This window comes from Myotis daubentonii, chromosome 12 (assembly GCF_963259705.1).
Source record: "Myotis daubentonii chromosome 12, mMyoDau2.1, whole genome shotgun sequence".
NCBI classification, from domain to species: Eukaryota; Metazoa; Chordata; class Mammalia; order Chiroptera; family Vespertilionidae; genus Myotis; species Myotis daubentonii.
This window is the reverse complement of record NC_081851.1, coordinates 19,851,372-19,876,441: the sequence shown is the minus strand read 5'-3', so window position 1 is coordinate 19,876,441 and position 25,070 is coordinate 19,851,372. Positions and strand designations below refer to the sequence as shown.

General features: G+C 47.5%; 2 protein-coding genes across 10 annotated transcripts in view; one reads left to right on the top strand and one right to left on the bottom strand.

Moving 5' to 3' along the window:
• KANSL3 (KAT8 regulatory NSL complex subunit 3) overlaps positions 1–6,942 on the bottom strand; it is a 38,134-nt gene extending 31,192 nt beyond the window's left edge. Inside the window, exons 1-3 of one of the 9 annotated variants that reach the window (XM_059659046.1) lie at positions 6,854–6,942; positions 5,704–5,967; positions 2,285–2,455 (exon numbers count right to left, since the gene is read on the bottom strand). In XM_059659046.1, coding sequence (XP_059515029.1) covers positions 2,285–2,455; positions 5,704–5,918 — 386 coding nt within the window. In that variant the 5' untranslated portion in view covers positions 5,919–5,967; positions 6,854–6,942. Of the gene's footprint in view, positions 1–2,284; positions 2,494–5,506; positions 5,672–5,703; positions 5,968–6,080; positions 6,277–6,611; positions 6,818–6,853 lie in introns of those variants that run through there. The other 8 variants (XM_059659049.1, XM_059659048.1, XM_059659045.1 and 5 more) reach the window with 8 other exon arrangements.
• Positions 6,943–16,194: 9,252 nt separating this feature from the next.
• The window catches only part of FER1L5 (fer-1 like family member 5), a 54,780-nt gene continuing 45,904 nt past the window's right edge, over positions 16,195–25,070 (top strand). The window contains 4 exon segments of the mRNA XM_059660799.1: positions 16,195–16,786; positions 22,432–22,484; positions 23,044–23,135; positions 23,833–23,941. Of these exon segments, the coding sequence (XP_059516782.1) occupies positions 16,702–16,786; positions 22,432–22,484; positions 23,044–23,135; positions 23,833–23,941 (339 nt within the window). The 5' untranslated portion in view covers positions 16,195–16,701.

The window sequence follows — 25,070 nt, the reverse complement described above, 5'->3', positions numbered from 1 at the left end:
GAACAAATTCCTGCTCCATCACTTCCTAAGATTTTTTAATCATCCTGAGCTGTTTCTCCATCCTGTAAAATAGAGATGAAGAAGGGATATACCTTTAAGAGTTGCTGTGCGGAGTAAGAGATCATGGACATGAAGCGCTTGGCACAATGCCTGGCACCCAGAAAGTACTTGACAAACAACAGGTGTTTTTTTGTTGTTGTTACTACCACTGTCGCTATTTTTTATTATTAACTGTAACAACAACGATAACCATTTTGATGAATTCATTGACTCTGGGAATATTCCAGCAGCTGACCTTCACTCACAGCAGAGTTTTCCTCTGTATCTGAAGCTTTGGAGAGCATTTTCCCCTTCTTAGGGCACAACGTTCATTCCAGTTCAAGATCCTAAACAACTTATTCACAAGCTCTTCAAAGTGCAGAGCTGCTCCTCCTTTAACAGCTCCCACCTTGATCACAGGGCACACCTGCTCAACCTCATTCTCGACTTCAGACCAGACTCATGACAATTGCCTCAAACTTCCTATCCTTTTTCCTACAGAGTGTCCTTTTTCTCTTTCATGATTATAAAATAAGATCTCTCCAACATTATGGCAAGTGTACCAGCTACCAGCTCCTGTGTAAGGATTTTAATATTCCCTTACATATGGCAGATAGAGAGCCACCAGGGAAATGCAAATTAAAACCACAACTGGCTGTCACTTCACAACTTCTAGAATGGTCATAATAAAGAAAAAGACAGATAATAAAGTTTGGCAAAGATGTAGAGAAATTAGAACTCTCTTACACTGCTGGTGGGAACGTAAAATGCTGTAGTCCCTTTGAAAACCAGTTTAGAAAGCCCCCAAAACTTAAATATGAAGCAATCATATGACCCAGCCATTCCACTTCTAGGTAAATATGCAAGAGAACTGAAAACATAGGGCCACACAAAAACAAGTACATGAATATTCAAAGCAGCATATTCATAGCAGCCAGAAAGTGTTAGCAACCCAAATACTCACTAACAGATGAATGGATAAACAAAATGTGGTACAACCATACAATAAAATATCACTTGGCAATAAAAAGGAATGAAGTACTGATTCATGCTACAATACGGATGAAGCTCAAAAATATTCTGAGAGAAGCCAGACACAAAAGCCACATATTGTATGATTCCATTTATATAAAATGTTCAGAATTGGCAAACTTAGAGAGACAGAAAGGAAATTAGTGGTTACCAGAGGTTGGAGGGGTTGGGAGGAAATGGGAAGTGACTTTAATGGATATGAAGTTTCTTTTTAGGGTGCTGAAAATGTTCATCAAAGTGATTGTGTTGCCGAAACCGGTTTGGCTCAGTGGATAGAGCGTCGGCCTGCGGACTGAGGGGTCCCAGGTTCGATTCCGGTCAAGGGCATATACCTGGGTTACGGGCACATCCCCAGTGGGGGATGTGCAGGAGGCGGCTGATCGATGTTTCTCTCTCATCGATGTTTCTGACTCTCTATCTCTCTCCCTTCCTCTCTGTAAAAAATCAATAAAATATATTTAAAAAAAAAAAGATTAAAGTGATTGTGATGATGAATATACTAAAATGTACACATTAAATAGGTGAGTTATATGGTATGTAAATTTTATCTTCATAAGGTTGTTATGCAATAAGCAAAAGATAAATGTTTGCCAAAAGAACAATGACAAATGACCTGGAGAGGAGTGTGGAGTCCCTGGGTCAGTAAGAACCATGGTAATAAGACAGGCAATTCATGAAAATGGGCTGAAGTATTCCCTCAAAACCAGACTGCAAATATGTATTTAACAGGCACTCAAGTCAAATATCTGTTAGCTTTTCATGTGACTCCAAAACATTTTCATGACCTAGCTACAGACCTTATAAAACAGTATCCTACAAATATACATTTATTTAATGTTTTGGGTGGTTGTTTTTTTGGAATCTGGGAAACTCCCATATCAGATCTTATACTACATAAGCTACAGAGTTAGCATAACTATCAAATTTAATTCATTCATTTATTTGATAAACATTTATCATATGCCTACTATATGCCAGGCAGTGTCCTAAGTGTCAGGAGTGCAAAGATGGCTGGGATGCAAGCCTTCCTCTCAAAGAGCTCACTGCACACAGTGAGCTGAGACTTACAATGCAGAGTTAGAAGAACATGTGTGTGGCTGCAAATGAAGTAAGTGCCTAATAAATGTGTTTCAATGCAGATGATGATACAAAACATTTACAGGGCAGTGAGCATCAACCCTGTAGTGACCAGTCTTCCTGCAGAGTAGCCTACCTGTTGACATGCTCCTCCCAGTCCTCTGGTGGGGGAGGGGCGTCTGCATCAGTCCTGGCGAAGATGACATGCCGTTCACACTCATTCATCACGCTGCGTGCCTTCTGATTGTCGTAGAGTGGCATGGGGGTGGATGTGACTGTCTCCACATCTATTGGGACGTCTGACTCGCTGTAAACAGGTGAGAAGATAGGACCAGGCCACATGTACTGTATACAACACAGATGTTTAACAATCATCTGGTTGCCAAAAATATCTCTTTAATATAATCAGCTTTAAAATATGCACAAGCACATTATATCCACAAGAAAATTATGGTTCAAAGTCATCTTTCCCACACTTGTCAAGTCTCTGCCCTCTGACACACTCTGATGTGCTAAGGGACGTTAAGTCATTTTTAAATGACTATATGCAAAAAAATAATAATAGTTATTTTTTTAAAAAGACAAATATATTCCATAAGTAAATAGTTGAATGCCTATATGTGCTTTCCAATACAACTATAGGCCACATGAAACTATTTAAAGAAAAATTACACAGCGTTAAAAATTCAGTTTCTCAGTCAGACTAACCACATTTCAAGTGTGCAACAGACATATATGGCTGGTGGCTACCATATCGGATGCACAGGTATTGAGCATTTCTATCACTGCAGAAAGTTCTGTGGGACGGTACTGATCTGAGTTTTAACTATTCATACAAACTTTCCCCTTCACTAGCAAGTCAACTGGTAGTAACTATATGCTGTAAAAGCCCATGATTGTCTAAGACAGATCACTTGGAATGTAGACACCTCAGCTATTTAACTCACTGTGAAAAGGGCCTAGAACAGAAACAAATAGAAATGGACATCTGAAGAATCTTTCATATTTTATTTTTATGTTTATATGTGTGTGTGTATATATATACATATATATATTTATATTTTAAGATACTCTTTTTTTCAGTTTTCTTGTACTTTATTGAAGTGTCCCCCTTTTTTTTAAATTGATTTCAGAGAGGAAGGGAGAGGAAGAGAGAGACAGAAACATCAATGATGAGAGAGAATCATTGATCGGCTGCCTCCTGCACACCCCATACCGGGGATCGAACCCATAACCCAGGCATGTGCCCTGACCGGGAATCGAACTGTGACCTCCTGGTTCATAGGTCAACACTAAATCACTCAGCTATGCAGGCTGGACTGAAGAATCCTTCATATTTTAAAATGTTAATGAAATCCTAGTACCATAGGGTCCTTCACTGCACCAACTGTCACCCCAAATACTATGCCAATGAAACTGGTCTGTGGTTGTCTACCAAGTATCACTTTCACTTTCTGATGTTGATGTTTTACTGCATGCATTCCCAATGGCTGGGATAATTACACCACTCTGAAATGAAGAGAAATCATGTGCAGCTAGATGGGGTGGCAGGTGAAAGAGCTGATTATCTTCTCTGGACCAAGCACTTAGACAAGTGTGCCTCATAAAGAACTCTTGATTCCATCATTCCTACATATCCTCCCTGAGCTTTCCCCAACTCAGGGCACCACCCAGCTGCTCAAGCCAGAAATCTAAAAGTCATCCTAATATCACCTTAGGCCTTCACCCTGGTTCCTTTCCAATTCAGCACAGCAGGTCCTGTCGACTCTACCTACAAAATAAATCTCAAAGCCATCCATTTTTCTCCATCTGTACTATTGCTGCCCCTATCCAAGTTATCATGACCTCTTGCCCCCTCTACTGCAATGGCCTCCTAGCAAAAATTCAGTGACCTTTTAAAAATATAAATCCAACTTCTCCCCTAGCTCCCACTTACATCCCCATTGCAACCATACTTCAGACACAATGGCCTAAAATGAGTTCACAGAACATGCCAAACTCCCACTTTCAAGGGCTATATATATGGAGACGGTTTATAAGAGGAAATAATTTTCTAAGGATTGAAATAGCCAAGTCTACAGAACCGCACTTTTAAAAAATACAAGATACAAACACGGGAGTTCCAATGTTAGCAAGAAGCTATTACATAACTAGAAAACAGAGGTAAAAATTTCAGTTCTACATAAAGGAGCTCACGGGTTATGCCCCAAGCCAGAGGCATCAAGATTATGCTGAAAAATTCCCTAAAGTCAGAGATCCTGTGCCCCGTACAACAAAAAAAAGCCAACAAAATGGTGCCATCCTTAGGAAATGAAATAAAAACCACTATTCTGTATGTGTTTAAAACACATATCATAGTAACTCTAGCTCATTAAGGCTCAATGGGGGATCTAAAGAAGCAAAATATAAGATCTCTATTCCCCAACAAACCTAAAACCTGTGCTAGAGGAAAGATTAGACATTAGATCAGATTAAAACAAACAAACAGACAAACAAAGCACTGGCTGCCGGGTAGCTCAGTTGGTCACAGCATTGTCCTAAAGTGCCAAGGTTGCTGGTTTGGTCAGGGCACTCACAAAAATCAACCAATGGATGCAATAAGTGGAATCAATGTTTCTCTCTCTCCCTTCCCCTCCCCTCTAAAAACCAATAAATAAAATTAAAAACAAACAAAAAAAACCTCCTCCCCAGTTTATAAGATTACGAAGGGTATGATTTGGTCATCAAAACAGATCAACAAATCTTAAAATATAGTTAGAACACCTTAAAGCTCAAAAGAATTGCTAAATAGGTTTATTTAAGCCAAATGTAACTATATCACCTATTACATACTAAATTTATGGAAAAAATGTCTGCCCTAGCTGGATTGGCTCAGTGGATAGAGCATCGGTCAGGGTTCGATTCCGGTCAGGGGCACATCCCCAGGAGGGGGCATGCTGGGGGCATGCAGGAGAAAGCCCATCAATAATTCTCTCTCATCACTGATGTTCCTCTCTCTCCCTTTCCCTTCCTCTCTGAAATCAATAAAAATATATTTTTTAAAATTCCTTATCCTGTAATTAGTCCAGCTGAAAATACGACCAGACCTACTAAGAAGGGTTTAGATCACCCATGGGTGACAGTTCTGAAACAAGCTAAGGGAGAAAGCAAGGTCTTGGGAACAGACTCCTGCTAAACTTTTTGGGTGAAGCCAGGAAAAGTTTATTGCTGCCAGTGTCGGGGCAGGCCAGCACACTGGGCTAAAGGAATGAGTCTAATCCTGTGTGGCAGTTTTTAAGTCAACTGCCTTTCAGTCTATTCTTCATCCGTTAAATAATCCTCTTCCATCTCCTCTTTCCATACAAGCCCTAGTACCTACATGGAACAGGCTGTTTACTTTCTCTGGAACATCTTGCTTTCCTGGCAGATGTCTTGAACGCCGATGTCCATACAGGCCTGATATCCGAGCACCCCCGCCCCAACCCCCCCCCCCCCCCCCGTAAAGTCCTCTTTAATCCATCTGACCACTGCCCAGCGAGGGCCACCGCAGCCCTTCGGAAAGGAGCCCAAACTCACATGGTACTTTCATGCTGCCTCCGGGGAGTAACAAAGAGCATGCGCGTGGGCCGGGCACTACTGGCATCTGGGTGGGCACTCCATGGCTTGGCATAGCTATGATCCAGAAAGACCAGGTCCAGCTCCCGTTCGTGCACCGAAAGCTGGAAGAGCAGGGAGGTGCCCATGCGCCGCGCCGAAGACTGGAAGTCCCTCTCCACGCCCCGGTGGGCCATGTCGGGGAGGGGCGGCCGGTCAGAGAGCAGCCGTCTGCATGCCGGCCACCTGCGGCGGAACGCGTGTCAGTGCAAACAGGCCGCCCCTCTCCCAACCAGGAGCATCCCGCAGGCTCCTGACTTTTGTCACAACCGAGACGCCCGGGCCCTGCGCTCCCGCACCACCACGGGGAGGCTCCTGGTCCCACTCCGCCCTCGGGAGGCTCCGGCACCGCGAGGCTCCGCGCAGTCTCCGTGCCCGGAGGCCGGGGCGGCGCGGGCGCACTGCCCCCCCCCGACAGACGCGGACTTGCTCGGCCGGCGCCTCCGCTCGGAAGGGCCGGAAGGCTGCGGCAAACAGCACGGTCACGGGGGTTCGTTCTCCCTGAGCCACGGAGGGTCCTGCTGCCCCTCGCCGTCCCGAGCTCCCAGGCACCCGCTCCAGCGGGGCAGGCGGCACGGGCCTCAGGGGGGCCTGAAGTCTGCTTTACGTTAAGTAAAAGTTTTGCAACAACTTCCTAATACTCTGGCGTTTTTAAACGAACAAATGAGGGCTCCCTCGCGAAGCCCGTAACAAAATGCCACCCCAGGAGGACCTCGTCCAGACCCGGGTGGGCGGGCCCCGCAAACCGCCCGGGACAGCGGCCGCCCCCGGGGGTCTCGCCCCGGAACCTCCAAACCCCCCGTGCAGTAGGCGGGGCTTATCGCTCGCACTTCGCCGGTGAAGACGCCGGTGCCGAGGGGAGGGATCGACTAGGCCAAGGTGACCGAGAGTTCGCGACCAGGCGGCGCCGCCTCGCACCCGTCCGGCCCAGTGGCCCAACACGACCGGCCGCCCCGGCCCGGGATCCAGCCCCGGGTCCCCGAATGCCAGGGAGCCCCGAGGCCCTCGCTGGGCCCCCGCCTGCCCCGCCCCGGGCCGCGACCCCCAAGGCCCGCCAGGCCAGCGGTCCTACCTCCCTCACCCGCAATCCGCGGGCCGCGCGCTAGGCCCGGGCGGCTCCCAGGGCGCGTGCGCGTTACCGCCCCCAAGCTCGGCTCTCTGGGCTCCGAGCAAAACGCGGAAACGGATTATAGCCTGAGAGGGAGGAGCGGGGAGCGGGAAAACCCGGAGTGGATGACTGTGCGCCACAAAGGCGGGGAGCGGAGAGCCTGCACGGCGCGAATCTCCGGATCGGATCTCCGAGGCAGGTCAGCGCCCAGTCCTGGATCCGCCGCCTGCGTTTTCAGTGGGAGCTCGAGGGCCAAGGAGGATGCTGGCTCTTGCAGCCCCAATCCTGCTGCCCGCACCCCAGGTCCCTTCGCCCCTCACCGCTGCCAGAGCAGGCCCCCTGCATGTCCTTGTCAGGAATGTTACTCTTAAGAAACAACCATGCCTTGCCGGTGTGGCTCAGTGGTGGAGCATTGACCTATGAACCAGGAGGTCACGGCTCCCTTCACCGTCAGGGCACATGCCTGGGTTGTGGGCTCGATCCCCAGTGGGGCGTGCAGGAGGCAGCTGATCAAAGATGCTTTCTCATCACTGTGGTTTTTATCTCTCTCTTCCTCTCCCTTCCTCTCTGAAACCAATTTAAAAATATGTTATCACAAGAAAAACAAATAGGTAAAAAGTTGCTGTGAGCCTAATCCAGTGGTCCGCAAACTCATTAGTCAACAGAGCCAAATGTCAACAGTACAACGATTGAAATTTCTTTTGAGAGCCAAATTTTTTAAACTTAAACTATATAGGTAGGTACATTGTTATTAACTTAATTAGGGTACTCCTAAGCTGGCCTTTGCTAAAAACGTCCTCAATCTGATTGAGGTACTTTCGCTGAGGTCGACTCCTTCCAACTCTCCCATCCACACTCATCCTGTATACTTGTTTCGTCTATCTCCTTTCCGAAAACCGACTTCTGCGCATGGGCCACGAAGTTTCAATCGCACTGTATGTGCATGCCTGCACGTGGTATTTTGTGGAAGAGCCACACTCAAGGGGCCAAAGAGCCGCATGTGGCTCACCAGCCGAGGTTTGCCGACCACTGCCCTAGTCCATTAAACCCTGGCTAGTGTGGCTCAGTGGTTGGAGCGTCAACCCAGGCACAGAAGGGTCGGGAGTTTGATTCCCCATCAAGGGCAAGTACTTGGGTTGCAGTTGGTTGCCTGGCCAAGCGCGAGACAATCCATCTATGCGTCTCTTTCACATTGTTCCTCTCCCTCCCTCTCTCTCTCTCTCTCCTTCTCTCCCACTCCTCTCTTCCATTCTCTCTGAAAAACTAATGGAAACTGAATAAGGATTAACAACAAAAATAGAGTCTATTAAGAATAAAGAAAGAGTAATCAGCTTGTGGCAAGATTAAAAATGGCCGCAGAGTAGGAGGATGCTGCACGGACATGCTCCCAGGAACAAGCTGGAATTACAACTGAAATACGAGTGTTGTGCCCAGATTTCAAGGTTCCCAAAAAGCCCACCAGGGAGCCAGTGAGTCCGATGCAAAAGCAAAGAGTCCTTCATTTCGAACTAGTTCGGCTCCCGACCACACTCACCAATGCAACGGTAAGCCCAGTGGCAGAGCGTGAGGCCTGATGGGATTGTGGGTTTTATAGTAAGGGCAGGGGAGGGGACTGTGGGCCCCGCCGATTGGCCAGACGCCAGTCGGGTCTTGTTACACAGGATGTGGTCATCTCTATGGCGCGCATGTCCCTTGATTGTCATTGGTTAGTTCAAAGAAATCCCGGGTGTGGCCAGCAGGGGCCTGGGCTTCCGGGAAGAAGGCACTCTCCTGAGCACATGGCGGCTGCCCCAAAAATGGAGGACCCAGGGCAAGATGGAGGGCGCAGTCCTAGCCCCCCCCCAGGGCGAGCTGAGCCAGGGCTCCAGGGGCCAGTCTGGTTGCCGGGGGTCCAGCAGATCAACCAGTTCCAGCCCAGACAGGAAGTCCACGTCCTCCGTCTCGTCCCCAGGGGCGCCAGCGATCACCTCCTCCTCCATCTCCTCGGGCGAGGGCACGTGCCCCGCCGCCGCAGCGCATCTGGTCCGGGGGTGGCGGGCGGGTGGCGGCCTGCGCCGGGCTCCCGCTGTGGGCTGGGGAGTCAGTGCCCGAGGCTACCAGCAGCGTGGTCAGGCTGTGCCTCATGGGGCCCGGCGGCTGGCCCACGTAGGCCGTGGGACAACACGCCCTTTCAACGAGAAGGCTTCCTGAATAATCAACGGAAAACTCACAGGAGAGAACTCTGATATCCAAGGACCAAAAGTGGAGCCGGCATAGAGATTGGTAGGAGAGGCAGAGACACGACCCACAGACAGCAACTGAAGTCCCAGAGAGAGATCTCAGCTCGGGGTGTGGGGGTGGGGTGCTACTGAGAACTCTGGGATCTAATCCCAGAGCTGGGCTCCCCAGCAGAGAGCACCAAACTGAGGAGGGTACCCACATAACATCTAGCTGTGAAAAGCAGTGGGGTGCTGTCTGCCAGGGAGTGGCAGCTGAAAGTTTAGGCACCCTCTTCAAGGGCCAAGGCACAAACATTCCCTGTGGAACCACCCACCTTGTGCTCTGGCAGAGGGAAGATGAAGTGGACTGGAGCTGTGAGAGCAGAACCCAGCACTGGGGACTCGGGGGATAGAGCTCAGAAGACAGACATCCCAAGTTTCCTCGGCTCTGTCATTCCCTCACACAGCCAGAGGACATCTTTCCCACATAGACATCTGCCTTGCCTGGGGGGAGAGACATCTGCCTTGCCTGGGGGGAGAGACATCTGCCTTGCCTGGGGGGGAGAGACATCTGCCTTGCCTGGGGGGAGAGACATCTGCCTTGCCTGGGGGGGAGAGACATCTGCCTTGCCTGGGGGGGAGAGACATCTGCCTTGCCTGGGGGGAGAGACATCTGCCTTGCCTGGGGGGGAGAGACATCTGCCTTGCCTGGGGGGAGAGACATCTGCCTTGCCTGGGGGGATAGACATCTGCCTTGCCTGGGGGGGAGAGACATCTGCCTTGCCTGGGGGGAGAGACATCTGCCTTGCCTGGGGGGATAGACATCTGCCTTGCCTGGGGGGGATAGACATCTGCCTTGCCTGGGGGGATAGACATCTGCCTTGCCTGGGGGGATAGACATCTGCCTTGCCTGGGGGATAGACATCTGCCTTGCCTGGGGGGATAGACATCTGCCTTGCCTGGGGGGATAGACATCTGCCTTGCCTGGGGGGATAGACATCTGCCTTGCCTGGGGGGATAGACATCTGCCTTGCCTGGGGGGATAGACATCTGCCTTGCCTGGGGGGATAGACATCTGCCTTGCCTGGGGGATAGACATCTGCCTTGCCTGGGGGGATAGACATCTGCCTTGCCTGGGGGGAGAGACATCTGCCTTGCCTGGGGGGAGAGACATCTGCCTTGCCTGGGGGGAGAGACATCTGCCTTGCCTGGGGGGATAGACATCTGCCTTGCCTGGGGGCAAGACAGTTGACACACCCTATTGGAAAACACCTTGCCCTGAGGCCGCTTAAGAGATTAAAAATAACAAGTAGCCTCCAGGCAGAAGCAACGGCCCCACCCTGTTGAAAAAACTCTTGCCACACCTGAGGACGATTGCCTGAGGGCAATTCAAGTCGGAATCCTATTAGTCTGTAGGCAGAGGCAGTCTCTGGAGCAGTGGTTCTCAACCTTGGCTGCACATTAGAATCACCTGGGAATCTTTTTAAAATCCTGATTTCTGGGCCTCATCTCTGGAGGCTTTGGCCTTTGCCTGATCCAATTAGTCAAAAACAGTTTTTAACACTGTCCTGCACTAGAGATTGAGAGGTGTAGAGGATCTACCCTAATACATAGTCACAAACCCAAACAGACACCCAAAATGAGGAGACAAACAACCCCCAAGTGAAAGAACTAGCGAATTCTCCAGAAGAAGAGATAAATGAACCAGAGATAATACATTTATCTGAAACAGAGTTCAGAGTAATGATGTTAAAAATGCTCAACATTATGAAAAAAGATATAGTAACTATGAAAAAAGAACAGTCTGAGATAAAGAATGACCTAACACAAATAAAGAACACATTAGAAGGAATACACAGCAGATTAGGGGAAGCTGAGGATCAAATCAGTGAATTAGAAGAAAGAGTTGAAAATATCACTCAATTAGAGAATGAAAAAGAAAAAACAATTAAAAAATAGGAGGACAGCTTAAGGGAGCTATGGGACAATGTGAAACGCTACAATATTAGAATAGTAGGTGTGCCAGAAGAGGCAGAAAGGGAGAAAGAAATAGAGAAGGTATTTGAAGAAATAATGGTAGAAAACTTCCCTAACCTGGTAAAGGAAAAACTCACACAAGTTAAGGAGGCACAGAGAACCCCAAACAAGAAGAACCCAAACAGACCCATGCCCAGACACATCATAATTAAAATGCCAAAAGTTAAAGACAAAGAGAGAATCTTAAAGGCAGCAAGAAAAAAAACTGTTACCTACAAAGGAGTTCCCATAAGGCTGACACCTGATTTCTCATCAGAAACTCTACAAGCCAGAGGGAATGGCATGAAGTACTCAAGGTAATGGAAAGCAAGGATCTGAGACCAAAATTACTATATCCAGCAAGGCTAATATTTAAAATAGACAGTCAAATAAAGGGCTTCCCAGACAAAAAAGAAAAAAAGACTAAAGAAGTTCATCACCACCAAGCCAGCATTACAAGAAATGCTAAAGGGATTGCTGTAAGGGATTGCTGAGAAGAAGAAACAGAGAGAGAAACCTAGCCATACAGAATTAAAATGGCTATAAATAAGTACCTCTTAATAATAACCCTAAATGTAAATAGATTAAATGCTCCAATCAAAAGGTGCAGGGTAGCTGAATGGATACAAAAACATGAACCATCTATATGCTGTCTACAAGAGACCCACCTCAAAACAAAAGACACACACAGGATGAAAGTAAAGGGATGGGAAAAATTTTTTCATGCAAATAGAAAAGAAAAAAAAGCTAGAGTAGCAATACTCATATTCGACAAAATAGACTTTAAAAGCATCATGCTAAGTGAAATAAGCCAGTCAGAGAAAGATGAATATCATATGACCTCACCCATTTGTGGAATATAATGAATAACATAAACTGATGAACAAAAATAGAGCCAGAAGGGGGGGAAATATTCTAGAACATAATAGAAGTAATCCTGTTATTTGCAGATTTTTAATATTTCCTACAACTTTTGTGATATCATACTATGTTAGTACAGTTTTGGTACTCCTCCTATATATTAAAACCCTAATATGCAAATCAACCGAACTGCAGAACTACCAGTCGCTATGACACACACTGACACCAGGGGGCAGACACTCAATGCAGGAGCTGCCCCTGGTGGTCAGTGTGCTCCCACAGGGTGAGCACCGCTCAGCCAGAAGCTGGGCTCATGCTGGCGAGTGCAGCAGCGGTGGTGGGTGCCTCTTCAGCCTCCATGGCAATGCTAAGGACCCCCTGGGGATGTCTGACTGCTGGCTGTGGGGAGTGGGCCTAAGCTGGCAGGCAGACATCCCCTGAGGGATCCCAGACTGAGAGAGGGCCCAGGCTGGGTTGAGGGACCCCTCCCCCACCCCCCGCCAGTGCATGAATGTTGTGCACCAGGCCTCTAGTATTATTATACTTAAAATCCTTTTGTTTTTGAAATATTAATGTTTATTGCATGTAATATTATTATATGTAAGATAATTTTTCTTGAATAATTGGTGTTTATTGCATGTAACATTATATTTAAAATCATTTTTCTTGAGATGTTAATGTTTATTGCATGTAACATTATTATATTTAAGATCGTTTTTCTTGAAATAATAAAGTTTATTGCACGTAACATTATTATATTTAAAATAGTTTTTCTTGCCGAACTGGTTTGGCTCAGTGGATAGAGCGTCGGCCTGCGGACTGCGGGGTCCCGGGTTCGATTCCGGTCAAGGGTGTGTACCTTGGTTGCGGGCACATCCCCAGTGGGGGGCGTGCAGGAGGCAGCTGATCGATCTCTCTCATCGATGTTTCTGGCTCTCTATCCTTCTCCCTTCTTCTCTGTGAAAAATCAATAAAATATTAAAAAAATAAAAAATAATAAAATAAAATAGTTTTTCTTAAAATAAAATAAAAAACTGGAAAAAAAGAATAAAGAAAAGAAAAATAAAAGAAACATTTATCCAGAGTGGTGTTGAAACGGGATAATAACGGCACTTGGCAAGAACACAAATAATTACTGTGAGGGACCCTAGAATGTTCCAGAAGAAGAAAGATTTCCTGAGATTTTCTGATGAGGGGTTGGGGTGGTCATGAAGGGAAGCCACCTGAGGCTGGGCTCTGAAGGACCAGGCCATTGCGGAAGGGCTGGAAAGGTTGGTAAGAGCCCATACAGAGATAGCAAATGTGCCAAGTGCAACCCAACACCATTTCCTTTGGCCTTCACCTTACTATCTTAAATTTTTATTTAATTGCAAACATTTTAAATTTTGGAGATTTCATGTAAAAATCAAGGTTTCTGGATTCTCTTGAAAAAAATTGGAGTCTGTGGCAGCACTGGGCCACCTGGTGTGGCAGGCATGGGGTCTGCATATGCCCGCCCTCTGGGGAGCCTCACTGGCCTCTGGGGGATTTGATTCATCACCCACCCCTACATTCACACACTCACACACCACCCCTGGGCTAGAGTCAAACGCAGATGTCCCCGGGATGGAAAACACAATCAGGGGTCAAGTCCAGTCGTTTTGGGGTGATTAGTGGATTGGTTAATTTTGGTCCCCTACTGAGGCAGGAATGAGACTAATAACTTGTAGTGCTGATGGAAATCGCGTAGCCCAAAGGAGGAGACACAGTGCTCCAGACAGATGCCTGCGCAATGCCACAAGGAATCCCCAGTGTCTAGACTCCAGAGGAAAGGCGGGGTGGGAGTGGAGTTGGGCAGTGCAGAGGTTCTATTAGTCACGTCCAGAGAGGTCAAGTATCTTTCCCGAGGTCACACAGCTAGTTAGTATCAAAGGCAGAACTGGTACCAGACAGCATGGCTCCAGACCTAGGCATTTCATCCCTCACAACGCCTATGGCAATAAGGAAAAGCACACGGTAATGAAAGAGAGTGAGACAGTAATGGAGTCTTGGCTTGGGTGAGGGGGAAGATGTCCCTGTGAAGGTGACATTGAAGCTGAAACCAAAAGAGGAGAATGAGTGACATGGAAGAAGCTGTGAGAAAAGCTCTCCAGGAGCAGAACAGCAAAGACAAAGGCTCTGAGGAACAAAGGAGCTTGATAACAACAACAAAAGGTGAGGACAGTGTAGCTTGGAAGCAGTGGTCAGTGAGTGGAGTGGAGAGAGACGAAGTTGGAGAGACAGACTTAGACCAGAGCCTGCAGGGCCCTGATGTTCCAGTAAGAACAGTGGCACCGGCCCTGGCTGGGTAGCTCAGTTGGTTAGAGTGTCGTCCCAATATGACAAGGTGGTAGGTTCCATCCCTGGTCAGGGCATATACAAGAATCAGCCAATGAATGCATAAATAGGTGGAACAACAAATCAATGTTTCTCTATCATGCAAATCAATAATTTAAGAAAAAAGAATTTTGGTATGACTGTAGACTTTGTGTTAACTTTCCTCTGTGTTTTGTAAGGAGAGCATAAATCCTCAAAGTCAGGGATTCTTTGTGTCCTTCATAGAACATAGCTCAGGATATAGTGGATGTTTCCTGTGTTGACTGATTAATGATTGATGAATTGGTTGACACCAACGTGAAACATAGTTCAAGATGAAAAATAAATCTTTACCACTTCACATACACTAAGATGGCTAAAAAATCATCTTCAACAACAACAACAACAAAATGATAAAAAGTATTGGCAAGTATGTGGAGAAATTAAAATCCTCATATGGCCCTGGCCAGTGTGGCTCAGTTGGTTGGAGCATTATCCCATGCATCAAAGGGTGGCAGGTTTGGTTCCCAGTTGGGGTGCGTGTGGGAGGCAGCCAACCAATCTCTCTCTCTCTCTCTTTCTCCCGCTTCCTCTGAATAAAAGCAATTTTTTTAAAAATTGGGGGGGGGGGGAGAGAATGCCCATACATTTTTAAAAAATCCTCATACGTTGCTGATTGGGGTTGTAGAATGTACAGCCACTTTGGAAAACAGTCTGGCAATGCCTCAAAAGTTAAACATAGAGTTACTATATGACCCAGCAATTTCACTCCTAGGTATGTGCTCAAAATAATTGAACACATATATCCAAGTATACAGATGTTCAGGGCAGCATTACTAATAATAAACAAAAATTGTTAACTACCTAAATGTCCATCAGCAGATGAATGGATAAACAAAATGTGGAATATTTATACAATGGATTTATTAAGCCATAAAAAGGAATGAAATGCTGGTACATGTTACAACATGGATGAACACTGAAAACATTATGCCAGTCACAAAGACCACATACTGTAGCCCTCGCCAGGTAGCTCAGTTGGTTAGAGCGTTGTCTGGATATGCAAGGTTGTGGTCGCTCTCCAATCAGGGCACATACAAGAAGCAACCAATGAATGCATAAAGAAGTGGAACAACAAATTCTTTCTCTCTCTCTCTCTCTTTCTCTCTCCCTCTCTCTCTCCCCCTAAGACCAATTAAAAATATTTTAAATGACTATATATTGTATGATTCCATGTATGTGAAGTGTCCAGATTCAACACATCTATAGAGACAAAAAGTGGATTCATGGTTTCCAGAGAGAAATGAGCAGTGACTGCTAATGGATATGAGGTTTCTTTTCAGGGCAATAAAATGTTCTAGAATTAAATTGTGGTGATAATTGCACAGCCTTGTGAATATACTAAAAGCCTGAATTATATAGTTTAAAAGACAGAATTTATGGTATGTGAATTATACCTTAGTAATGCTACTCTAAAAGAAAAAAAAAAAACTTTATTGTTTTGAGCCACTGATGTTTTGGGTTTGTTTGTTACCTCAGCATTACAGAGTCCATCCTGACTGATACACCCAGCCAGATTATCAATCAAATGCAAGGGCAGAATAAAGACACGTTCAGACCTGCAAAGGCCCAAATGGTTTCATCAACTAATGTGCATTTTTAAACGCGCATTAATTTTCACACTAATCACTGACTGGAGAAGATGTAACTTATATAATGTTCAAGAAGAAAAAGCCTTCCTGTGGAAGACAAGAGCAAATGACACAACTCCGTCCTCAGCCAAGAGGCCTTGAGAGCAGTCAAAACTGCAAGGGCATCGAGACTTTTCTTTAACTTTACAAACCCAGAGGGCGTCAGAGCTAATTTCCTTTGTTAAAGAGAGACTCATATCTGAACTTAGGTTTCCTTCAGATGAAAGAAGGCCTAAATGCTTGCTTACACATTAGGCAGGACTTCTCCTGAAACATGATTGAAATAGTCTTTTACTTTCCTGTCCCTTTGCTCAGATTGCCTCGCTTCTCTTATTTTCTCATCTAAATTGTAAGACCTTGGCAACGGTTCACTGCAGATAACTTGCTTGTATAAAGAGAAAATAGTATCCTTATTTCTGATCTTGAAATCAGAAGGATAGAACAAAAGAATAAAGAAAAGAAAGAGGAAATGAAAAGTCATATTGTTTTGTTGCTAGGGTCCTAGTCACCTCAAGCCCCTGACTTCATCCCCTGATTTCTTCCTCCTCTCATTCCCCTGATTCTTCCCCAGAACCAGGAACTATCCACCTTTGTGACATCACCTCTATTGCTAAGCAATAGACTCAGGGGTCCACTAGCCCCATAAGCCCTGGGGGAAGCTTTGGACAAAGGTGCTCGAAGAAGGAAGCTTCAGAGGAAAGAAGTCGCCAACATGTTGCGTGTTGTAGTGGAGTCGGCCAAGATTAACCCGCCCCTAACCCCCCCACCCAGACCCTGTGTGTCTGTCTACTTCAGAGGTAAGCACCAGGATTCTGGATGGAAGAGAGGCACCCCAAGAGGCAACACGTATTCAATGAAAAAAATAGGATTATTGGTGCTCTATTATGTGAAAGATGCTCTGTCTGACAGAAAGCTAAGGTGGACACCCTCTAGTTCTTTCATAACTTATCATCTTTATTACCATTATTTCTTTTATTCTGACGTTTTTTCTAGGGCATAGTTATGGGAAAAAGAGGAGATTAATACTTTTCTCAAATTATTGGTCCCTGGCTTCTATGAAATAGGGTTATGCCACAAACTCAAGTTTAAAGAAAAAAAAGTACCTGCTTCATAGGATCAACGTGAGGATTTTATCTTATTGTTTTTTAAATCATTTTTTATTTTCATTTACAGTTGACATACATTATTGTATTTGTTTCAGGTGTACACCCCAGTGATTAGACATTACATACTTAATAAGTGATCATCCTGATAAATCTCACATTCATCTGACAACATACATAGTTGTTATACTACTAGGGGCCCAGTGCACAAATCCGTGCACCTTGAAGGAACTGTGGGCCGCGAGGCTGAGGTGGGCACAGGGTCTGGTCTTGGCCCATCCTCCGTGCCCCAACCAGCCCCTTCCTCCCCCACCCCCCACCCCCGGGCCCTGGTCTCCGCTCCCGGCAGGAGGGACTGCGGTGTGGGAGCAAAGAATTTTCAGTAAGCAACAGAGGCTCACCCCAATGACAGTGACTGTTGCCCTGCCTTGGTCTGGTGCCCCCGCTCACTTGCTCCACCATTCTGCAGTGGCTGATGCCCGCCGTGTTCCACGTGCGCCCTCTGGTGGTCAGCACACGTCATAGCAACCTGTTGTTCGGTTGTTCCACCGTTCGGTCTATTTGCATATTAGGGTTTATATATATAGATTATTGACTGTATTCCCTATGCTTTACATTCCCATGACTATTCTGTAACAACTAATTTGTATTTCTTAATCCCTTCACCTTTTTCACCCATCCCCCCCAACACCTCTCCCATCTGACAACTGTCAAAACATTGTATCTATGATTCTGTTTCTGTTCTGCTTGTTAGTTTATCTTGTTTTTTAGATTCAATTGTTGGTAGATATGTATTTATTGCCATTTTATTGTTCGTATTTTTTTTTTAATCTTCTTCATCCTGTAACACAGACTCAGAGCCATCTCTAGGCAAGTTACTGTCCAATAACTGAGCCAGAATGGGTCCAGTGATTCCTACCAGAATGTTTCTCAGTTCTTCCTTCTCATCATTAGTTTTTAACTCGAGATTATCAAATGGGTCTTCTTCACACTCAAAGTGAGCAGGCTTGAAATCTGCCTTTGTGTGGGATGGGCTGAGAACTTTCTGTTTCGTGGCACTGCTGCTGACCCAAGGATGCTATTGGCTGTGAGGTGGCAAGGATGGGGGGTTAAGGGGAGGTGGCATTGTGGCTGTACTGTGAGTGTTGGAGAAACTCATTTTGTTATCGCCCTCTGGGGCCACTCTTAGAATTCACTTTAGCTTCTGCTTCTTCAGCCTTACACTCTGCTTCCCGCTGGGTTTCTTGGATTTTCTTAATATCTTCAGCCCACTCAATGGTTTTCTTGTCCAAGGAGAAGTCATACTATACTTCTCTGACAACCTGCAAACAATCAGGCAGGGAGAAGCCAATAGATAGACCCACCTTAGCTGGTGTTTTGAATTTGTCTCCTATTTGAAATGGGACATCATCAAGGTAACTGAAAGTCCCATGAAAATCCACACCCAACTTCCCAGAAGCCAAAAGATGCTTCCGACCTTGATCCTGGCTGATGGCTCTTAGGGAGAGTGAACACCACCACCTTCAACTCTGCCCCGCTCCCCCCACCCCGGGCCAGGCCGTCACCTTAGCAGATGCCAATACCACAGCCACCATGTTGAAGTCCTACTTCCCTCTCATTGAGCATTCTTATGGCCAGTGTTTTGAACTCTTCATCCAGTAGATTGCTTGCCTCCATTTTAGCTAATTGTTTTTCTGGAGTTTTGTTCCTGTTCTTTCATTTGGGCCATGTTTCTTTGTCTCCTCATTTTGGCAGCCGCCTGTGTTTGTTTCTATGTATTAGGTAGAGCTGCCACATCTCCCAGGCTGGGTAGAGTGGCCGATTGGTAGGTGTCTGTTAGGGTCCAGTGGCACAGCCTCCTCAAAGCTGAGTACTTGAGGTCACCCTGCCCCCGTGTGGGTTGTACACCCTCCTCTTGTAGCTGAGCCCTGATTGCCATTGGCATGTCAATGGAAGGTATTTATCCAGGCCGATCAGCTGCAAGGACTGGCTGTGACTACTGACCACCGACTTCCACCCACCTTGCTGACTTAGCTGTGCAGGGCCCACCCTCCAGAGCAAGACTTATTTCAGCAGGACTCTGGTGCCCACTGAGTCCACCCCTTGAGTGTCTTGCTTGTGGAAGTGGTTGGTGATGGTGCTTCAATGTGATCTGAAGCTGTCCACTGGGTGAGCTGGCTCTGGGCCCCCAGGATGTGCAGGCCAAGGTCAGCCACTGCCTGTGTCCTGCATGGAGCCACTTGGCATGAGCTACAAAGCAATCTGCAAATGGCTGCCACTTGTGCTGGGCTTGGAGGTACCCAGGGGAGACCAAGCTGGGAACCAAGACGGGCTGCTGCTAGTGCCAGGCCTGGGGCCACTTAGCTAGAGGTCCAGGGCTCTCTGAGACCAGATGCTGCTTGTTTTAGAGAATTTAGGAAAATCTGAAGCATGAGCCAAGAAAGGCCATTTGTATGGAAAAGCCACTGGAAATAGCATGGGTGGGCCTGAAAGTTGGGTGGGGCAGGGCCTCAGGGAATCACCAGTGTGTGTGTGGAGGGAGACAGGGTTAACAAGGTTGATGAAATCTCAGATATGGCACCTGCCTGCTCTGTGGGGGGGAGGGCTCATCAAAGGAAAAGGCCTCTGCCAGCACTTCTGTCTGGGAGAAAGCTACCCCTCCATCTCGCCCCCTGATACCCAACAATTAAGTTCCACCCTACAAGTCTCTGGTGCCTTTCAAGCTGCTGCCTGCTACCCCCGCCCTACCACTTCTCCCTGCCCCCAGTTCAGAGGAAGTGAGTCAGAGCAAGGCAGTGTATGGGCCCTTTAAGAGGAATGCTATGGGCCCTGACCGGTTTGGCTCAATGGATGAAGCATCAGCCTTCGGACTCAAGGGTCCCTGATTCCGGCCAAGGGCGTGTACCTGGGTTGCGGGCGCATCCCCAGTGGGGAGTGTGCAGGACGCAGCTGATCGATGTTTCTCTCTCATCGATGTTTCTGGCTTTCTATCCCTCTCCCTTCCTCTCTGTAAAAAAAAAAAAAAAAGGAATTCTATGGATTCCAGCAGCCTCTGTCTCACTCAGCTTCCATCCCCACTGGTTTTTACAGTCAGAAGTTATGGGGATTTCTCTTCTCAGCACTGGAACCCTGGGCTGAGGGGCCTGGTGTGGGGCTGGGACCCCTCACTCCTCAGGGGGGACCTCCACAGGCAAGGTATTCCTCCAGGTTTTTATCTGCTACATTTGGGTGTGGGACCAGCCTGTTCCATGTCTCTGGCCCTTAAGTTTAGTCTTGGTGTGGCTTCCTTATATCCTTATCTGTAGGACTTCCATTCAGCTCAATTTCAGGCAGTTCTGAATGATGGTTGTTCTGTAGTTTAGTTGTAATTTTAATGTGGTTGTGGGACAAGGCGAGATTATGTGTACTGGAAGTCCTAATGTAAGGACTTTAATAGATAATATATGAACAATTCTTTCTACAACTTCTGAAAATTGCTCAAGAATATTAATTACATTTATAATCAACAAAAATTTATATTTTCATAAATATAATGATTTTTGCTCCTCACAACAAATGCATGAGGCAAATAAGGGAAGTTTTATTGTCTCCATTTTTAATAGGTAAGGAAAAAAGTCCAAGAAAGGTGGGAAGGAGGGGGTTAAAGGGTTTATGAGAGAGAATGAAAGAGTTTAAGTATCTATATATATAAAAGGCTAAGCAACCATCCTACTGTCTGACCGGTTCATAGATATGATGAACACTGACCACCAGGGGGCAGACGCTCAACGCAGGAGCTGTTGAGCTGCAGTGACTTAGCAGTGGTAGTTCGCGGGTGACACACCCCAGAGCCAGAGAGGAGAAAGCCAGATTCTGGGGTGCATCACCGGAGAACTACCCTCTCACATCCGGACTACTTGGGGGATGTCAGAGAGCCGGTTTCGGCCCCATCCCCGTAGACCAGATCCAGGGACCTCACCCTACTGGAGGGACCTCCGCTCACTCCACAAATGCCCTTCAAGCTGCAGTGCCACCCTACGTGCGGCCGGCTAGGGAGGGACCATGGGATGTTGGCTCCAAGGTCTGTTGGCCCATCTCACCCAGTCCTGCCCCGCTGGCCACCTTCTAATTAATTTCCTTTCTATGTGCACAAATCCGTGCACTGGGCCACTGGTATCTTCATTGCAAAGAGCTGGGATTAAAAGGGGAAGAAGAAAAAGAGAAATGAACCATCTATTGGCGAAGAGTATGGAAAGGTAGCTACAGGCAAATGAGGTTTTCCAGGGTATGTGGGGAGTGAGAAGACGGGGGCCAAGAACAAAGGACAGTACTTCCTATGAGAGACATGAGTCAAGCATGCAATTCCTTCCATTTATCTCTCTTTCTCTTTCTCTCTCTCTCTTTCTGTCTCTCCTCCCTGCCCCCCGCTCCACCTTGAGAAGAATCTCAAAGTAATGTAACAATTTAGAGGTTCTTTGCAGGGCTACAGACTGTTCTTTGTTAAAGATATTTCTGGAGGAGGGGGATTTTAGCAGATAAAGAGCTTCTAACCCATTATCGATGTTTTGGGATATCTCTTTGGGTGCACTAGGCCTTGCTCTGAGAATAAATAAACCCTTACATCTCAGTGCCGGAACACAGTAAAAGTTGATTTCTTGCTTACACCGAGCCCTGTGTGGATGGCGCTGTCAGGCAGCTCTGCTGAGTGGTTTAGAGACCAGCCGCTTGCTTCTGTGGCTGCAGAGAAGGCGAACGGAGAACCTCATGGGAGATTTTAGGAGCCAGGCCTGGCAGTGGTGACTGTCCCTCCCATGCCCCGTTGGCCAGAACATGGCCCCACCTGGCTGCAAGATGGCTGGGAACTACGTACTCAGGAGGAAACAGAAACAAACACAAACCATTATCTGCCACCAGGGCTGATGTCACTCTTATAAAAAGCGAGAAATTCTGAAACCCCCCGAGGAAGAAGGAATCAGTGCCATTTCACACCTGCCATTACAGGCTTGAAGATTTATTCTTTGTGTGTGTTTTTAATTCTCACCTGAGGACATGCTTTTATTAATTTTATAGCGAAAGGAAGGGAGAGGGGGAGAGAGAGAAACATTGATGTGAGAGTGAAACATCAATGGGTTGCTTCCCACATGTGCTGGACTAGGGATCCAACCAGCAACCAGATACGTGCCCTGACCGGGAATCAAACCCGTGACTTTTTGGTGTACAGGACAACCCTCCAACCAACTAAGCCACACTGCCAGGGTGACTTGAAGTTTTTTAGAGCTTCCCACCTCTCTTTACCCCACTTGAACCTAGACTTTGAAATATTTCCTGCCTCCAATACCAACCCCTTCGTGTCTTTGCAGATGTCAAGAAGAAAACTTCGGAGGGGGAAGGAAATAACCCCACCTGGAACGAAGTAAGATGTACCAGGGCACGCCCCGAGGAGGCAGTGACACCCAGTAGTGAGGGAGAGGGCATGGAGCCTCACCAGCTTTTCCCACGGCTGGGCATCTTGGCCTGGGAGTAGCCCCGCAGCTGACAAAGCTGTGAAGGCCTGAGGGCTGCAGCGGCCACATCTGCCCAGCGCTGCTCTGGCCCTTCTTCCCCACTCCGGGGATGGACCGTGGTGCAGTCCTTCCTGTCCAACCTGGCCACCCTGATGTCCCCAGACACCTGAAGCAGAGACAAGGCTCCCTGTGCAGGATCTCGGCTCACTTTCCATCCATCCGTGTTCCCACTACCCCTTGGTCCCCAAACCTCTTCACTAACATGCTCGCGACACTGCCGTTCAGGCTATGGAGGCCCAGGGAGGATGCCCAGCACCTTGGTGAAAGGCAGCAAATGCCATCCTCTGAGGCAATTAGACTCGAGGGAGGGTCCTCAGGTTGAGAGAAACACAGTGCCAGCCTGTTGTCCTAGAAGGATGGGAAGGGGAGGGTAGAGAAGGGATGCTGACTTCTCTGTGCCTCCCACAGACCCTAATTTGGCACCTCTGGAACAAACCTATACAGAATGACTCTTTCCTGCAAGTCATTCTTCAGGACTTGTGCTCAGAAAAGAAAGAGAGGTAAGAGAGAGAGAGGCACAGGAGCCTGACTCCCTAACAAAGCTACAGCAAGTCTCCTGTCCCTAATTCATAATTCAGTCACATGGACCAGAACCCACCCCAGCCAGCTACTTCAAAAAGTGTGTGTGTGTGGGGGGGGGGGGGGGGGCGCGGGGGGACTTGTGGAAGGATAGTGAGGTGAGGAGTGAAGATCAACTAGAACCAGGAGCCTAGGAGCTCAGGAGCAGTCTGTCGCTTCTGAAGCCACAGGGCTCCCAAGTCTCTGCTTCTCTCTGTCTATCCCATCAAGGCCCCATTCAGCTGAGACTGGCATCCACTGAGATGGAAGCTATGGTAGCCTAGATCAATATTTCTACAAGAAAGAATCTAATTGGCCTAGTTTCAGTCCGGTGTCCACCCCCAGTCCAATCAGTTGTCCAATCAGCTGTTATTTGGCATAGTTCCCATCCAGGACGAGTGTGGGAGCAGCTTCTGGGAAGGGTGCCCAATGCCCAGGGAGCCCCAAAGCCAATTCCCAGAGACTCGAGATCCTGTGTCCTCTGATGGATGCTCCCCATCACTGTGCTCTTCCCTCAGCCCCTCTATGGAAAACACAGCCCCTAGGAGAGAAACCCGTCTCTAGATAACGTCCTGCTTGAGACAGGGAAGGACCCCTTCCCCTGGCTCAGGCTCCCGTACCTGCTCCTTATCTCCCCAGGTTCATTGGCTTGGTCACAATCCTGCTCAAGCCCTTGGTGATAAAACCAAGAGAAGTTCTTTTTGTGAAGGACCTGACCCTCCTCAACCATTCCATGAAGCCCACAGATGTGAGTTGGGTCCCAGGAAGGGTGGTTGGAGGATTGGGGACAACCCGAGAAACTGGGCTAACTCTGCTTCAGCAGGGGGCCCAGTGACCTCACCCAGAGACTGCTTCCTGCCCTCAGGGGTCCCATCACACTGCCATCTTCTCCCTGACTTCCCTACTCACCCGCCCACCCACTTAGACTATTTAGGTGGTCACCCGCTGGGTGTCTGCGACTGTGCTCGGCCTGGGATACTAGAGTGAATGAAACCCACAATCTAGTGGAGCAGGCACCACTCACAATCACAGTGCTCCAGCGCAGTGTACAAGAGTGAAGAGAGCTAGGTCACCGAGGTCAAGAGGGGATGAACCATTCTGCTTGGGGGTCATGGAAGGCTTTACAGAGGAGGTGATTAAGCCATGTGGAAATTGGACAATGGCCAGAGCATATAGGAAAACCAACCAGATGAGAACCAGCAAACTCTATGTATTCAGAACTGGCTATAGCATGGGAGTCAGCCACCATCACGTGGGTTTGGCAGAGACTCAAAGGCAGGCAGAGGAGAGGGGAAACTCTATAGCAGAAAAAGGGGAGACTCCTGGTGTGTGTGGATGGGAGGAGGTTGGCCTGGGAACGCTGTAAGTGACGTCACTAGAAGCTGGGCATCCTATGTGATTGGTTAGGGGGCACATTTGGCTTTCTCCCATTAGTCCTAAGAGTGAAGTGGGGACAAAAATTAGAGCAGTTGCAGTTATTAATCAATCCTGGCCACTGGGGGCTGATCACTATTGTTTGCTTCCTGGATTGTTGCTAGAGCTAGTGGTCTGGCTTCCTGTAAGTCTGGTTTATAGCACACTGGCTTTCTGGGCTGGTTACTGTAGATACTGGTTTGGTTTCCTGGACTGAGTGCGGCAGACTGTGGGACAGAGTTCTGTTTTCCTATATGCTCTGGCCATTGTCCAATTGCCTATTCCGTTTCTCAGTTTATAACCTCCCTGCACCCCAGACTGCACAAGGCCCCATGATGTGGCATTGCAATATGGTCAGCACCACTCCACCCTGGAGAACTGGGCATGAACCAGGCTGGGCTGGGTTTCAGTGCTGGGACGTGGCAAGGATCGCATGGTTTGGCGTACAGCTCCCTTGTCTTTGC